Consider the following 18,000-nt stretch of genomic DNA (forward strand, 5'->3'; position numbering starts at 1 on the left):
TCTGTATCGAAAGCAGGCAACAAATGTACAAATTTATTTACAACTTAGAGTCGGACTGATCATTTAATTTTCTTGATGTGCCAATCCAACAAATGTTTTAAGCTCAAGCAGACAGGATGGAGAAAAGAGAATTCTGTCTCTTCATACTTGTGAAATGCTGCATGAATTTGGGGAGATTTAGGTCATATATATAATGCTTTGAAAACAAAGTATTGACACCAGCTTTTATATATGTAATGGAATTTATTTACTTGTATGCAGAATTAGTCATCAAGATCCCACCTGTGCTACATATGTATCCCCCCTTCAGGGGTGAGGCCTTCATTGTATTGTGGTCTACATCACATTTTGTCTTCATTAACAAGAAAGTTGCAAGTAGGAACATACCTTGTCCTATTGAGGTTATAGTGTTTGGTTATTGACCAAAATTAATATATAAACTGGGATAACACCACAGAGCTGAGACCGTAACCATACCTCTTGCAATGAAGAACAAATGTTGATGGAGTCCGTCCTTCCTTTCTAAATCGATGGCCTTTTTAAAATTTAATATATATATATGGTTTTGTGTTAAGTTAAAATCTGTTCTTTTAGCTCTGCCATGTGTCATGATTTTTTTTTCTCTCCAGCCCACGCTTTTTCCTAATGCTTCTGGAGGAGATAATTCCTGTAGCTTTAGTTCTTCCACTATTCTGATTAACTTTCACATTGCATAACCCTACAATAATATAATTTTTTTTTTTTTCTCTGTGACAATGTACTATGGACTTCTGCTTCTCATAGACATTTTGTTTGTTTGTTTTAAAACCTTTTCTTTGCAATTGTAATCTATTTTTAAGTGCCTCGACTCACATGTGATTCCATTATTTGGGCTTTAAAGTTATTATTTTTGTATAGAAAAACAACCATTATTCTGTGTTTATTCTTGAGGTGCAGAAGAGCTACCTCTACACTAACTTTTAAGAGCAATGTCTGGCTATGGTCATTTTAGTCGCTCTCTCTCGTCTTTCTTTTTTGTTACTTAGCTTCATTGTTCCACTGCCTAAAGTATCCACTTACCTTTCTTTTTCCTTTGCTTTTCCATATTTACAGAATATCCTTCAGTTTTCCTGCTATGTCGCACCCTACTAACAATTTCTTTTTGCAAACTGCCTGTGCAGACTGTATTAAAAAGACATTTGTTAGTGCAGTGGCTGCTTATCTTGGCAACAGTTTCTGGAGTTGTTTTATTCAAAAGATATATGTGAGAAGCTGTGTTTTGTTAGTACTATATCCTACATTCAGGCATCTGATGTGTGTTTCAGGCTTCTCTTATTTGGAGGTGCTGTTGATTCAAGAGCACTAAATGTTTTTGATCCGTTTGAGTTTATAATCAAACAGTTGCATAGCTGTTTGGTCTAACACATAGCAAAGGACAAGCTTTGCTTTTTTTTTTTTAATGAAAAGCTTATTGTTTTCCTGCTTTTTAAAATGCTATCTAGTGTTTCTGATTGAAAATTAATAGATTATTCAGGTGCTATATCTGCCTGAAGAAACCAAACACTTGTAAACTTTCTTCTGTCTTTAACTAAATTATCTGTCCTCCACGGCATTTCTGCCAGGGTGGGACCAGTAACAGAGATCCTTCATCTCAATTCTTCTGCTTTTGGAGGCAGTCATATCTGTCTGGCTTCTTCAAAGGGATTCATTTCTAAGAACATGCTGGTTTTTTTCATCTGTCTCTTTGTATAGCAGCTTGGAGCTTTCTGCCTTAATGAGGGGAAGAAGACAGAGAGAAGCTGATGACAATGGGCAGCTATGTCAGCATGGAGTTTCCCCTTTTCTGCAGATAATATCTTCCCAAAGAATTTTTTTTTTTTTAAGTCAGCAGCACTGACACTTTTCCTTTTCTATTTTCTTTTTCTTTGGGAGCACAGAATGAGGTTTTATTTATGTAACCTTGTGTCTGGATGGCCAGAAATTTTCAGTCGTATGAGAAGACTTATTATCCATATGGCTACTGAGCAGAATCCTTTTTTTTTTTTTTTTTTTTTTTTTGTGATCAATGTCCAGAATTTAGCTTTGGGATGGTGCTGCTTTTTAGAACATGCATAGCAAATGTTATGGCATTTCTCATCAAGAATATGTTATGTCAGGAACAAGATGGAAGGAAATCAACCCTGTGAGATTATGGAGCAACCAAAGTGTCACTCTGCATAGGGCCAAAGGGAATGCAGTGTCTGAGAGAAGAGAGTCTGGCATCTGTGTGACTGGGAGGGAAGATCTGCATCATTGCTATCAAGAAATATGATGTATAGTTAGGCTGTGTTACCGGAACAAAGCCATCTGCCATGTAGGAAAAGGAATTTCCTTCTCTACCCTGAGAGGCATGATTTTGTTTTGTTGACTTTTCAGTGCACAGGAGTCTGTTCTTACCTGGAGACGGACTACAGCTTAAATGAGGAGGAAGGGACGCTCAAATGACATCATTATTCTTTGCTTTCGTGGTAAATTTCCCCACTTTGGGGGAGACTTGCTGAATATAATTTGCATGCTACTCTGCATGAGACAAGGAAATTCTCAGAGTTTCTTTGGAATGCATTATTTATAATCCTTGGTTTTTTCTTTCTTTTTTCTCCTTTTTTTATTCTTTGAGAATCTAACTTGAATGTGTTTATGGACTCAGATCTTGTGTTTCAAATTCATCTCCCATTGGCATTGAATCAAAAATCTGTCTTTGAAAGCTGCTTGTTAACATCAATTAGACAGCTCCTTCTCTGACATTGTAGCCTTGAGGTACCTGTAGATATCTGAGGCCTTTAAAGACAGAAAAAAGAACCCAACAGTGTGGAATGAGTTTTCTGAGGCTTGGAAACTGCATATGTTAACACGTTACAGTGATCTTAGTGAAGGACTATTGCAGGGAAAAGCATCATCTTTGTGAAACAAAACTGCATTTCTTCTTGAATGGTTTAACTGAATATTCTCCAAGTGTTAAGAGTAAATAGTGTATTATTATCAGCTACCTTTTTTATTCTGTTTGGTTTCTTTAATTTGTTCCTCTGGGATTTTCAGTGCTTTAAGCATTTTTTGTCTGTGATATAACTCGAGGAGGAATGCAATGACCGGTGATATGGATTTACTCTATATTGGAAGTTACTTGTTAGAAAGTTATGAGCAAATCATATTTGGAAGGATTTGTTCCTAGTTCTTTGTATTCCTAATCAACAACGAATAACTTTTTTTTGGTGAAAAATCTTCTGTACTAAAAAGAGATTTCATCTAAGAGCAAATGAAAAGTACATGAAAAAAAGTACTTTTTGGTACACTGTAATATAGACATTGTTTGTGTGAGGTCTATACATTATTTAGTGAAGAAGTCCTTCTTTCACTTTCGCAGTTAACTCTCCAGGTTGCTAGTATAGTCAACATGGGAGACAGGGAGGATGAAAATGATTTGATGAGGTCTCTCCCCTGCCAGTGACTGTAACTCTCCTGGACTAGACTTTTAGACAGCAAAAGTTACATGAATAACCTCAGCATCTTATGCTCAGCCAGAATCTGAAGAGGAAATCTTAGTACCTCCATTATAGTTAAAATAATGAAAAAAATAAATATAATGGAAGGACTTCCATTATAGTGAAAAAATATCCATTTTTTTTAATTTAATAGTGTTATTTCATTATATGATAGCTATATCCTCCCTACAAATTATTTTTTAATCTTAAACTTTTACTGCTGTTTCTCCTCTGCCTACTCTGAGCACTGCGTCTCACGTCCTAGCTTTGGAGTGAATTTTAGCATTTTTGCTGGGTCCAGTCCACTGAAATCAGGATCAACATAAAGGCCATATAAGTTGTCCTAGTTATATTGTAATACCTTATGAGAACCTGACTATTTACCTGATATGAGGGTTCTTGAACTTGCCTTGTTTCATTTTATTGTGACCAAAGGACAAAATACAAGTCCCTGCAAGCTTACAATAGTAGGGATCCATCGTGTGTTTTTTTTGAAACAAAGCTTAATTTGATAACAACTTGAATTTTTTAAGCCATGTGGTGGCCTGCTGCTGGCCTTCACCTCCTCTCTCTAACACCTCTCCAGGAACAGAAGTCAGTCCACATTTTTTCCTGTTGTTAATCAGCTTTTCTATACATCTGTCTGGCTTTTTTTTTTTTTTTTTTTAACTCTAAGAAATGGAGACACTTTGATTTTAGTGACAAAGTTACTTTTTTACTCTAAAAGTTGCAGGTATGAATAATGTTATCTCCAAATTCTTGGAATGAAACATATGGAACTAAATTTTTTAAATAAATGTTTAAAAATGAAGAAAAATAGCTTCTTAATGACTTCATCTTTAAGTATAGATCACTAATTCCTCTTTTCTGTCTCCAAAACTGGAGAGAGTGGCATAAGAGTATATTATAAGACTATGCAAAGCCAGAAACATAATTATGTGTGACAGCTTGTTATTTCATTGCTTGGAATAAGGAAAACCGTATCAAAATAATCCTGTCTCACCAGGATTTGTGTACGAAAGCGTTCCCTTATCAGGGAAGTGTCAATGGTCTTCTTTTAATAGTGCTTCCTTTTCTTGTATCATCCTTAAATTCAGCTAGTCTGAAAGTGAATCTTCATATATTCCTTCAAACCTTTGAGACTACAACATCATATTGCTGCAACGTTTGAAGAATAACCTTCTCTAGAAATGGTCACATCATCCAGTTGTTTCTCAGACCTATTGTTCTGTTCGTGTTTCCATCATCCAAATGCCCTTGCATCTTTAAGAGAGTCTGGTCAGATAGAAAGTTAAAACATTAAGTTGTGACCACTTCCTTAACTTTTGAGATTCTTGAAATTGCCTCACAGACTACAAAAAAAAGTGTGAACCCACCCTTATTTGTCATAAATTCAGTTAGCATCAGAGCTGGTTAAGCTAAAAGCCCATTGTGAATGCCAAAGAGAAATGCTGGCATTTAAAAGCCAGCCTTGGAGAATATGCTAAAGTATTACAAGTGCAGCCATGCTTAAAGTGTTGCAAATAAATTGCTTCCCTATAGCAGATTCATTTTTTAGTCTGTCCTGCAGCATTTGAGAATAATACCTCTTAACAGGTTATCTGTGTAATCCATAGAGGAACTGGGGTTTTGGAATTTGGAGCACTACCAGTACTGGCTACTGCTGCCTATTTCATATTTGCAGCTTGCTGGCAGTCACCAACAGCTAAACGGTTTTGGCAGCACCTGCTCCTGAAATATATTTTCTCCTTCAGACTGTCTGCAGTTTTTGCATGCTCTCTCCTGTAGCTTTCCAATTTTCTTCACTGAAGCAGAAATTGGAGATAAGGAAACAGTAGCTACACTTTCTTAAGTGCAACTTCTCAGCCCGTCAAAGGGTAGGCTCTTGGGCCTGCCCCATCACTGTGGCCCTGCTGGGTAGTTACGAGGGTCCGGGCTGGCCCTGGTCCCCATCCCTGTCCCATCCCTGCTCCCTTGCTGGGTGCTGTGAGATGGGCCCTGGTCGAGGAGGGCATGGCCCTGCCAGACCCATGACCACCCTCTGCTCCTGGCTCCTTCCCATTGGGCAGCCAGCCCTCACCGTGCCCTGACACAGGAATGAAAAATTGTGTGGAGAACAGCTTAGTCCTCTTAGGTAGAGTCAGAGGAGCTTTGGGGCAGCTTAAGGGTTAAGTATATACTTCTAGCTTCACTCACTGCAGTGGGGTCCTGGTGTGTCTAAGTTGTTAACCGTGTCCTGATGTCTTCTTGATGGAGACTTTCCCTGGCAGAGGCAGGCAAAGACTTGAGGAAAAGGACCTACCAAGCCCTGGAGGTATCTGAAAATTTCATTTTTCGGGGAAGTACAATAACCCTACAAAGCCAGATTTGATTTAAAAAAAAAGGGAAATACAGGAAGCACACTATTTTCCAAGCTATTTTTGAACTTAAACTTGCCCTACTTCTTAAAATAGCAGAATATTGCATAAATGAAGGAGGACAGATGACTACCACATGCTCTTGCAGGACATGTTCGGTCTCCAAATTCAGCAGAAATTAATGTAGCAAGCACATTGTGTGTTCCTTGTATATGGAACCATTTCTGTCTTGGAAAAGCTTGCCACACACTTCACTACATCTTTCTTAAGCATGTTCTTTATTTGTCTAGGGTCTTGGCATGGCAGACGCTTCTCAATATGAGACCTGCCAGTTGGCTGTACCTCTTGCAGTGTCTTGCTGTCAGGTAGTGCCAGCGCCGCAGTCCTCTGGGGAATCCTGTACAGTCCTGTCTAATAAAAAATTAGGAAAGTCAAAGAGAAAATGAGTCTGTATTAAGTAATGCTTTCATTGCTAAATTTTTCTGACATCTTAATGGTGCATGCTTTTAAAGGGTCTAGAGGTTATTTGCTGATTTAGTTGAAGCTACATAAAGCAGTCATCAGAAAATGTCTGGAGCCTGTTTAGAGATGTGAGATCTGGAGTCTTTGATCCTTCCCTTGACTCCTAGTGTATCAGTTGACCATACTTCATTTGCGATGGGTAGTCATAACAGTTCCCCCATGACGTGCTACCACTGAGGAGAAAACTCGATGGAGGGTTGTGTCTCTGTGTGGGCACATATATATCATAATGTTGATGTACGTATGTATACAGCTGCTTAGTACACAGTAAATGTTTAAGAGCTGAATGCTATGATGTCGGTTAGCACAGTTTGTACCACATAAATGTTGTTCAAAAGTGGACTTTATCAGAACCTGGTGAGAGAATGTGTTTCAAACACGGTCAAAAACTGGTGTGTGGTTTTCTTTTTTATGAAAAAAAAAACCCTCCCTGTTTTTCAATTTGTTTCTGCATTGTGATGAGAAAGTTACGCTAAGAGCAATTACTTCAGTACATATCATTTGTATAAATGTTCTCTATTCAGGGAAGATGATGCTTCTGAAATTAGGCTTAAACTTATAAGAATTTAGAAATTATAAATTAAAGTCATACAGTTGTTGCTAGTCTGCTGCATGATTAATTTTGTCTCCTATACTTAGTCTGGCCTCCTCTAGGAAACTTTGCTTAAATTTTTATTGTATTTGTTATAATCTCTTGGCTTGGTAACATTCCTGGACTTTTGTTTAAGAGGCAGCCTCACACTTATAATGGTTTTAGTGACTACTAATTCAGGGAAGCATACATTTTTTTTCCTGGGAGAGATTCTGCTTTCAATTTTTTATGTAGTAAAGTTTCCAATAAGTTATGTTCAAAACTGTTGATGTCCTTGCATAATACTTATGCTTCCTTATTCACCTCTTCAATTCTGACCAAATCCTTTCCATAGATGTGAGAATTATTGCTTTCTGTTGTCATAGAAATAGCTCTTTTACTGATAGTTGCGTGCACGATGTAGCATATGGCAGATGAAGCATTATATTAGCTGATGTTTAAAATGTATGCTTTTTATTATAGGGAGTGAAAACTTAATGCATTGTGTGGCATGATTAATCTTTTCAATATAAGGCTAAATAACAGATTCCAGCAAAACCTAGTGATTATTCTAAGTGTCAGCTGACTAGGATGAGTATGGTCTTTTCCTTTCTCAGGTTCTTGTAGGATGCTTACTTCTTTTAGTGTCCTTTGCTGTAGTGTATTTGGGATCGAAAGGCTGCTTATTGCTGAACGACAGTTGGACCACAGTGTCTTGCTTTTCCTTTAAAGTGGCATGTGTAAACACATAGAGGAAATGCCTGAAAATGTGGTCGGGGACAGGTCTGGTGCTCAACAGCATGAATAGAGTTCTCTCTTTGGACTTCATCTAAAGTCCCCTGAAGACTTTGGAAGTTATCACCTGCAGATAACGGGAAACAGTGGTACTCTGCAGCCACCGATTCTGAATGACACCCAAGGAGTCATCAGTCAGTGGGAGCAACTGGAGTCTCCCACATCTCTTCCTTTCCTCTCCTGCTCTCCCTGTACCTCTCCATGTGGCCAAGAGGGCAGGGGGACCTTGCTTCTTCTTACACTGCCCAAATGAGTGTAGGAGACTGAAGGTCCTATTGCTGCTGTACAGCTGTAGAGAAGTACAAATTGCCACCAAATAGCGTGAACCTTGCTCGTCCATGGGAGCAGTGGCACAGCCACAGGTTGTGGGGTTTTCTGCAACAGATGCCTGAGACTTGCACTTGGACCCTCGTATTTTTTAATGCTGTGGGTGAGATCCTTCTCCAGCTGCTGACAGGCAACTGGAGCTCATCTGTGGATACCTCCATGACTTGGCAGAACCTGCTGTATCATCTGGGGCATGGACAGCCCTCCTACGATGCTGGTTGCTCTTCTGGGTAACTATGGAGACAGTCAGAAATTGTAATTGCTTGAAAGATTAGCTATGGAAAAGTATGACTTTGACTGCAAGTAACCAGCTCAGAAAACACACCCTTCCTTGGAACAAACTCACACTCCTGCAGAGAGCGCCAAAATCTGATATATGACTGTCACAGCAGTAGCCAAGTGGTTAAGAACACAACCTTGTGTTTGAAAGATTTCTCTTAATTAAAAAAAACATGCCCAGCTGTAACAAATGTGAGAATGAATGTGGCCACAGCTGTGGTTGTACAGGAGGCAGGACATGCTCTTCTTTTCCTGATGTCAGTTCTACACGGATCTTTCCATATGTGTGGTGCTTTGTAAGTATTTGAAGAAGTCAAATACTTTTTTCCGTATTTTTTGGTTTTAATTTTCTCCCATCACTTTTAAATGAAAGGGAAATGAGAATGTTATTTTTTTTTGTGTGAAGATCTATGTGCATATCTACATATAAATGTATACATTTGTAAATGCAATTATTTGATGTCTCTTCTTATATTTAATGTATAAAATGGTAATGATTTTTGAGTCTGAACCATGAGAGAACAACAGTGGACAAAACTGGTGTCCAGCTTACCAGCTCCTCACCTGCACATAGTATAAATCCAGAGCAGTCTTCTCGTCCTATGAACGGGCCTATCCAGAATGGGTTAATGAGGGGACCTGAGCTCCTTGGCAATGTTGCTGAATTGCTCAGTATAGATTCCACTCCATTCTATAATTTAGGTATAATCAAAGTTTCTAGCTCTTCTGATTGTGAAGAAACATTCAAAGTGTAAACTAATCCTAAGTTTTGAAATGGGTCACTGATTTCTTTCCCTTATTTACACAGTCTCATAATTGCCAGCCACTTGCAGGGCTGAGAAGCACCAAGAATGATGCCGAGAGAGTTTTTGAGCACTGCAGACTTGCTCCTCTAATAGTAGGGGGTCTTTGGGCCTTCCTAGGTTTTGCTTGCAGATGATCTCTGTTATCCTTTGATGAAGTGGATGACCAAATCGCACCAATAGTGTCCCTGTAGAAATATGAGAGGCGCAGAGGGCCTTGCATTAGGCTCTCTGTTTGGGGATGCCTTTCATTTTTATAATCCATGCTATTTTTTCATGATGTTTTTTCAACTTCTGTTTCTAGAGCTTTCAGCCTTCAAGAATCTTTTATGCCCTAATTAGCTTTATTGTTTATATTACTCTCATTCTCTGATTAGAGTAATCACATCACGGGGGAGTTGAGCCTTTTCTGCTTTTTCTCTAATTATTTTTGTTTTGTCAAGCCTGGCTGTTTCCTGCTGCTTATTCTTGTCCATGTGTTTTTACTCTCTACAAATTGATGTTGTCATGTACTAATTGTTTTCACTTTTTCCGAAGACCTTTTCCATTTTTACTGTATTGGCCATTCTCGGCAATCTGTGAGGCTCTACAGTTCCATTTAAAAGTGTCACAACCTATAGCAGCAAGTGTGTCCTGGTTTTTGGCTGGGATAGAGTTAATTTCCACAAGAAGCTGTGAGGGGACACAGCCGGGACAGCTGACCCAAACTTGCTGAAAGGGTATTCCATACCATATGATGTCATGCTCCATATATAAAGGGGAGAGCTGGCTGGGGAGGATGGATCTCTGCTCCGACATGGGTCGGACATTGGGCTCTGGGTAGCGAGCAAGTTGTATTGTGCATCATGTGCTTTGTATATTCTTTTATACATATTGTTGCTGTTATTTTCCTCTTTCTTTGCTGTCCTGGTAAACTGTCCCTATCTCAACCATGGGTTTTACCTCTTTCTTCCAATTCGTCTTCCCACCCCACCGGCAGTGGGGAGGAGTGAGCGAGCAGCTGCGTGGTGCTTAGCTGCTGGCTAGGGCTAAACCATGACAGAGTGGAAATAACAAATGTGCAAAAAGAACAGCATATAGTGTATATTATTTGGAGCCTTTTTCGCGGAACAAGTGGCACCATTTTGTTTAACAGCAGAAACAGCTAATTAGTTTTTGCAAGAGTTAAATTTCTGAATGTGCAAGTTCAAGGTCCACTATCAGAATTTATATTAAAATTTCCTCCTTTGGATGCAAACTTTGAATGCAGTGGGATGCTGGGATTAGCCAGGAGCATATCAGTGATGCTCGGTGAGCATGCGTTTAAAATCCTGATAGTGTTTTTGCTATTCTTATGGATTTCATTTTGTGAAAGCTCTAGGTAATCTATTACATCTAAGGCTATGATAAGATTAGAATAGCATTCTCTTCAAAATACCAGAGTTTCTCCACTTAAACTTTTTTGTGAATGATATTCTCCTATTTAATAAAAGAAGCACTTTGACACCTTCAGAGTGTGCAAGCATCTCTTCACAGATAAAGTGTCAGTGCAATGTAGCACCTGAATTGTAATCTGCCCAACATTTGCCCTGAGGTATGGGATAATTCAGTCTCTAACTCATTCATTCTCTTCTGTTGGGACTGCAAATGCAGTGCTTACAGCAGAGTTTGAACAAGCGTTGTGGCCACTCAAGGCTGAAATAACTATATCTTATTGTTCCACACCTAGCACAGCTTCTGAATGATAACACAACTAAACAAGCAAGCTGAAGCATTAACTGGAGATTTTAATTTTACAAAGTCTGAGTTTGTGCATACCGCTACAAATTGCAAGAAATTCCACTATCTTACATTGTGTTATAAAGTTAAATACATAGATCCTTCTTTTTTGAACTGGCCTTATATGTATAAGAATGAATTGCCAGTCACCTTTGAATATTTAGTTGTTTGTCTATGATTTTATAATTTCCTTCCCCTCACAGTCTAGCAATAGCAGAAGACATTTTAGGTTTCCTCTAAGTGTCTCTAGGAGTAATGAGATCCGCATATTGACTGTATGTCTAGCAGATTTTTTGGGGACTTTCTGGTGGTAGGTGGCTGCAATTTTGAATGGAATAAATCTGAGCATGTCGGAATAATGGTGGTTTTGATGGGAAATGTCTCTGGAAGAGCCAGGTCTTGGAGAGTGCTCTAAAATAGCTCAATTATTTAATGTCTCCCAGAAGCCTGCCCCAAAGCTAGACCCCTGTGATTGTGCTTGATTCTTTTCGACTGTTTCCTAAGTTTTGGGATTTATATTTTAGCAAAAGGCTTCTTAACAATGCTAAACTGCAATATGGCAAAAAGTAGCTTACTGTCTGTTAATTATCTGCAGCACCAGGACCAACACTTGACAGAAACTCTTTGGAAGGGATTGTGCTGCAGGGATGAAGTACTTGCACTTTAGATAAATCTTTCTTCCCTCATACAAAGGGTGCTGGGGTGGTTGTAGAGAATTTGTGATCCATGTGATATTTGTGGGACTGAAATGATCCTATTATTTTATGTTTTATGAAGTATATTAATATGAACTTACATGAATATATGTAATTATTTACCTTAAGAATTTTGGCTCACTAATATTACAGTGCAGTTGTTCCACTGTAAATTTAGGTGTCTAAAATATAAGTGTCAGTTAGATGTCTATTGCTCTTCTGGCATTAAAAGGGAATTTAATTGACTATTTTAGATGCCACTTCTAGGATAAGATAAATTTATCTTATTTTATGCAGTAGAGTCCCCCATAACTATAAGGAAGTAACTACCATGAATAGTTCAACCTTCATTTAGGTGAACACCATTCTTAAAGAATATTTAACTAATAAGATGCACTTATAGCAAAATATTGTGTAGAACTGGAACTGTAGCAAATCATTGTACTGCAGATTTACTGTTCTTTTTTTTTTTTTTTCCCTCTCCAAAGATATAACTTCAACTTTTCCAAATTATTCAGCTCAAGGTCAAAAAACACTGGTTTTACAGAGAAGACACCATTGTTGAAGGTTTCCTCAGAGGAAAATAGGTGAGTTTGCTTTCATTTTACTTGAATTATTTTTTTTCTAAACTCTCTTCTATGTAATTGTGCATGGTTCTTTCTTATATCCTGACACCAAACCTGCTGGGAAATAAAGTGAATGACAGGGGTTGTGAGCTGAGAATGACTCTGGAGGACCTTGAGTGGGAAGAAAGGGCTGTAAATGGGGAAAGGAAGGACGTAAGGTCTGAGGTCAGAGTGATTACAGAGCCCTAAGGATAGGCATCTGAAGGTTGTGCGCTCTTATTTCCTCCATGTGGTGTTACATCAGGTGCACTGAGAGACACAGCAAAGCTATAGAAAGGGTCCTTGTAGGGGGTTTCCACAGCAAATCCTGAAATATATCTGCCTGGCGCATCAGAGAGCTGGTTCTCCCAGGTGCACCTAAATGCCATGGGGCCTTTGCTCTTGCTGCCCAGTCTACCCAGCTGTGTCACCAAGGGGAGCTCAGTCTGTACTGAACAAATGTCTTTCTAGGAACTTTTCCATTAACATCTTTCACAGGGAACCTAAGGATATGCAAGCTCAGTTGCATCTACTACCTGTTAAAATAAACTACTGTTTTGTTTTATTATGTTTACTGAAAATGTGTGACAGGTTGCAGTCCATGGCTCTTCATAATCCAGATTTTACCACAGATGATGATTCATGGGACAACAGCTCTGCAGAATTTGAGCAGAGGTTTCAACTGGGAAGTGAAATGACAAGTTTGTCCAGATCTGCTTCTTCTGAGAAATATGAAATCTTGGACAACCTTCATGTCAAGTTCAATTTATCAAAAATGAGGTCTGAATTCAAAAGTTCATTTATTTCTTTTTCCATTTTTTTTTTTAATTTAAATTTCTGCAGGGATTAGTTTTTAAGTACAGACGTCTAGAAAACCATTTATTTTCTGCAAATGAGTAAAATGACACTCCATATTTAGGCCGTATCTTGCCATTGATAGTCGATAAATAAACCCTGGTGAAATTGATTATAGCCTCTACCTAATGATCAATAGCCCCTTGCTCTTGCAAGCATCAGACATAGCAGCTATTCTAAATTTGTAATTATGTACCTTCTATATTGCTTTTAACATTTCTTTGAAGCCATTTCTTAAAAGCCCCTTGGTTGATTCCACAGCTTTATTCTTCACTGTTTTGTTGCTTTTATGAAATACTTCACTTTACTTAAAAAATGTATCTAACACAGCCTTTCTGTAGTCGTTATAGTAGCTTTTCACATATACACAATGAATCTAACTGAGCATTTTTCTGTCTTTAAGTACATTAATATATTTCACTCTTTAGATGAAAGTAGTCTTTTACCTCATTTAGGCATGGAGAAAATTGAATCTCTTAATATATTAAAAGATACCAATGTGATAAGAGCTTAAGTTAAAATTTTCTCAGGATATTTTTGCCCGGGATTTAACCAGCAAACCCTTTAATCTTGGATACTAATTCTCTCTGCCCCTTCCAGAGTTTCAACAGTTTTTTTACTAGTTTGGTTTGGCCTCTGCAAATAGCTCTGAAGATTTGCATGGAGCCCAGCACTGCATGTCCGTGTCTCCGTGTTGATCCACGGAGCATTTCAAACGAGATGTCTGTGCATCTTTTCCCAATCTGTATGTTGTCTTAGCTCATCACTTTGCAATTGTTTGCCTCCTTTCATCGTGCATACTGTATTGTGTAGAGTGCCACTCTCCTGGACTGCTGCTGAACAAACGGAGCAGGAGAATTTCAATGGCTGCAATTAGTGCAATATGAGCAGATGTGAAGAAGTTTGGCAGGCGTCTTTCTTCACGCCCGCGGTAGCTTTCCCTGGTAATTGACTGAACAAAGGCATCAAGCAGGAGCGTAGAATCCATTGTTTCCAGTACAGCGTAATTTTATAATCTGGAGAGGAGCGCATTTCTCTGGCAAACCTTCCCGTGAAATATTTTCATAGCGATGGCGTGGGTTGTACATATGGGGCCAGCTCCTTGGCTGCTGTAATTCAGCATAAGTCCGCCGAGATAATAAATGGAGCTAAACTGCTCGACACCACATGCAGATCAGACTAAAAATCATTTGGTTTAGAACAGGGGGTGAAATCCTTCATAGATTTTTACTTCATACATTTCCAACTGAAGTCAAATAGGATTGCGACGGAGGCATATATATCGGCGCCGGATTTGGCACAGGGTTTGTACTTGCGTCGCTGTGCCAGATTAGTGCCGTAGGAAGAGACAGATTGCAAACCACGGGCGAGTCAAAGGCTGATCGCTTCTCAACTGTAAGCTGTTAAAAGCGCTGCTTCCCTAATACAAAATGCCATGAAAACAAACAGACGGGAGGAAAAGAGCCTTCTGAATTCTATGTTTAATGAAATAACCATTTCCAAAAGCTTTTTTATTATATCTTGCCAGCTCCTTTAGATGAGTTTCTGTTATTTACAGACAAGTGGTTATGAATTTATAAAGGCTTAATTAATGCTTTTTGATTTCTTTTATGTCTTAAAAACAAGTTATTGTGGTTTCTTATTTCAATAATAATTTGAATTATTGTTATTATTAGAAATGATAATTTGGAAGTACAACAGAAAATATCAAGTACCTTAAAACTAAACCAATCTGGACTGGGCCTTAATAATTCATAACATAACAAATTCGCAAAAATACCAAAATGGAACTGTAATGCAGAGATGGGGATAATAGACAAGCAGGATAGAGGGTGCATGATTAAGCTGGCACTAGGTATTTGCCATAAATCCCGTAATACCAAAAGAAGTTATCATTTGTGAGGTGCTGATAATGGCTTTTGCTGTCATTCCTCTCTTTTTCAAGCCTTTATTATCTTCTTCCTCCCTCTGCCACCTTGTTTTTCTGTAGAGCGGGGCTACCTGGCATTTCTGGAAGAAGTCACCTATTGGCTTCCCCTCTTCCTCTGCCTTCTCCAGATTTTTCTGCTGTGCAGTTTGTGTAAAGTTGCAACCACTTGTGTTTCACAGGATATTGTAGCCCCTTTATACCAGTTTGTCTGTGGCAACGTATTTTTATTAGCTGCTGGTTTTGGGTTTTTTTCTGCCTGTTTGAAGAATTCTAAAGAGGAAGTGATCTTTAGAAAACAATGTTTTTCGAAAATAGATCTCCAGTCACTCATGTTGCTTTCAGTCAATGAACTTGATTTAGGGACTTATTTCCACTGTGATTGAAAATGATTTGTGACTTTCTTCAGACTTTGCTTTAATATTTTGTTCTATAGCAATTGTCAATGCAGCTAATTATTGCACTGTTCCCTTCTCAACTAATTATCCTCGTAACTTGAAATGTTTTCCTTCTTGCCTGTCATCAGGCTTAAATCAAACTTTACATTTGCCATTCTGTCAGAAAAGCAATGTTTGAATGTTTACTTTTGAAAAAATGGAATGAGAACATCAATGCCCTCAATTAATGAAAAGATGTAATAAGAGCAAATCACAAAAAAGGGTTCTGTAAATTATGACATCTGTGTAACATACTGATGGGCAGCCAGAAAATGTTTAGTTGAGAGTTGCCTTTTATGGTAAGATAAAAAAAAAGGTAATTTAAAAGTGCTAAATCTCAAGATTTCTTACTTGAGAGCATGCATTTTCAACATCCACATTTTAATTTAGAATTATTCTTGCTTAACCCACTCAGTAGTAAGCTCTGACACTTCAGAAGATTTGATGGCATCAAATCTCCAGAACCGGGCATTCCTTCAAAGGGCACAGATGTGCTATGGAAAAAAAAAAAATCTAGTTTTGCTAGTTGGTTTATCTAGAGATGCTCATGAAGTATATGTGCTTTAAAGAGACACTACTAAACCCAGGAGATTCTTAAAGCTTGTTCTCATCCTCAAACCGTCTTTTCCAAATACCTTTCAGAAAGTATATTAGAAGTCCAGTTTTGAGGAAGTCATTCATAACACCACCCCTCTATGCAACAATCTACGCTTTCTGCTTGGCCGTGCCACCTCCCTGCAGTGGCAATGCTCCTTTGCGTCCGTAGAGAAACTGGGTGCTCTGGGTCTGTCGGGGGCCAGCAAGAGCAGCAGAGAAGTGGCTCCAGGTCCCAGCACCAGCTCATGCTGTAGCCCGAGGGGTAAAACCTCCTTCCCCTGCAGTGAGACCCGGCTGGCAGCAGACCTGGAGCAGCAGATCCTTATAGTCACCGAGGCTTCTGAAGCCCCTGCTGCCCTTGCGTAGTGGTGTCCATATCCTGACGTGCTATATTATCACCTATAAGTGCTCATCGTGATGCTTCTAAAATGTCAGAGATATTAAGAGAGCAGAAAAGATTTGTTTTAAACTAGCCATATGCTAAATACATGTTTCTTATGTTTCAGGTGCTGTCTAAAATTCCTAAAAGTTTCAGGCCTTTTTGTCTTTGTAGTTGTCTGCTCTGTAAGTATTGAATTTGCAACCCTCCGTGCCCCCAGCCCCCCAATTCCTTAGAATTAGTTCAAAATGAAGTGTGATATTTGGTCTTAGCTAATAAAAAGATGCCGCTGGGTGGGGGCAAGACAGCAAAAAGTGAAAAACCTGTGCAGGGCTTTATGCGAAATCAGACCACTGTTTGATGCACTAGCCATCACTTGGGACAATGTGGTAGGGTAGGCAGTTGAGTTTGAGGAGGCAGCTTAGACTCAAATTTGTATGATGTCCTTAATGGTTGCTTGTTGAATTTAGGATGAATCTTTAGATATTGGCTAACACCTGGGTAACATTCATAGGACAAGCCGTGCCGGGGAGGATGCACCAGCAATGTGCTCCATGGTGTGAAAAGCAGAAGGCCATGGGGAGGTAGGCAGCTCCCTACCAGGGATGCCCGAGTGCTGCCCTCCTCTACCAAAATCTTCAAAATTAGCAAAATCTTAGACTGCAAGACTTGAGAAATGTTTCAAAAAGTTGGATTTTATCCTTTTAGCTGCTGTGAGGAACACTTTTTTGGCTAACAGGACTTCTGTATTGGAGACAAAAGAGATGACAGTCTGTATTTCCTCAGATGTGGGTGTTGATTTCCAGAGGGATCCTTAAGATTACAACTTTGTCCTAAGAAACACTTGGATAAAATACATTGAATGTGTGACTTTGGCAGTAAGTTTACAGAAGGAATATTATTTGTCCTTATTAAGTATGCCAGGGCTGCTTTTCAGCTGTAGTGGAAAAATACCTGAAAATACTGAAAGCAATCTTACAATTTAATGTGCAGTTTGAAAGAGCTGTATATAAGTATTTGAGATAGGCTTAGCAGGCATTTTTCAGTTTTTGTGTTATTAATGAATGCTTGGTTTTTATCCTTGCCCTAGATTTTATTTTGCACTTATCCAGATCAAGGTGTGTCCTGGCAGATGTTGGCTGTATCACCTCTGGAAAGCTTCTGTATCCTTCTTTGATTAAAAAACAAAACAAAACAAAACAACCCAGAACTGAAGTTTCATTGATAAACTGGTTGAATGGGTGGGTGTTTTCTGTCTTATACCCTGAGAGGACTGGGTGTCCTCAGAGCCTGGGCTGCACTTAGACTTATCTTTGATGCAGGCCACAGTCGTGCTGCCTAGCCTAGCCTAGTCATACTGAATGGTGCCTGCCTGGGCTGCCTCATGGTGCCCATCCAGCCCTTGTGTCCAGCCAAGAGTGTGGAAGTGGGTGGCAGAGCTGGTGGGATCAAGGCCCAGCAAGTAGCTGGGACCATGGGTAGGACATGCACTTGGCTGCAGCAACTGCACCCCAGGCCAGTTGTATACTGTCATCTGTAATATATCCGTTGGGTATACTTGGACCGTGATGCTACCCAGTGAACTCTTTCAAAAAC

At 39.1% G+C, this 18,000-nt stretch overlaps 1 protein-coding gene across 4 annotated transcripts in view; it reads left to right on the forward strand.

Moving 5' to 3' along the window:
• OCA2 (OCA2 melanosomal transmembrane protein) overlaps positions 1 to 18,000 on the forward strand; it is a 226,474-nt gene that overhangs the window by 37,948 nt on the left and 170,526 nt on the right. For 3 of the 4 annotated variants that reach the window (XM_054813838.1, XM_054813836.1, XM_054813837.1), the window contains 4 exons: positions 12,093 to 12,191; positions 12,801 to 12,989; positions 16,532 to 16,589; positions 17,495 to 17,567. In XM_054813838.1, coding sequence (XP_054669813.1) covers positions 12,811 to 12,989; positions 16,532 to 16,589; positions 17,495 to 17,567 — 310 coding nt within the window. In that variant the 5' untranslated portion in view covers positions 12,093 to 12,191; positions 12,801 to 12,810. Of the gene's footprint in view, positions 1 to 12,092; positions 12,192 to 12,800; positions 12,990 to 16,531; positions 16,590 to 17,190; positions 17,283 to 17,494; positions 17,568 to 18,000 lie in introns of those variants that run through there. The other variant, XM_054813839.1, reaches the window with a different exon arrangement.

The sequence above is a fragment of the Grus americana genome, chromosome 1 (assembly GCF_028858705.1).
Source record: "Grus americana isolate bGruAme1 chromosome 1, bGruAme1.mat, whole genome shotgun sequence".
In the NCBI taxonomy this organism is placed as follows: Eukaryota; Metazoa; Chordata; class Aves; order Gruiformes; family Gruidae; genus Grus; species Grus americana.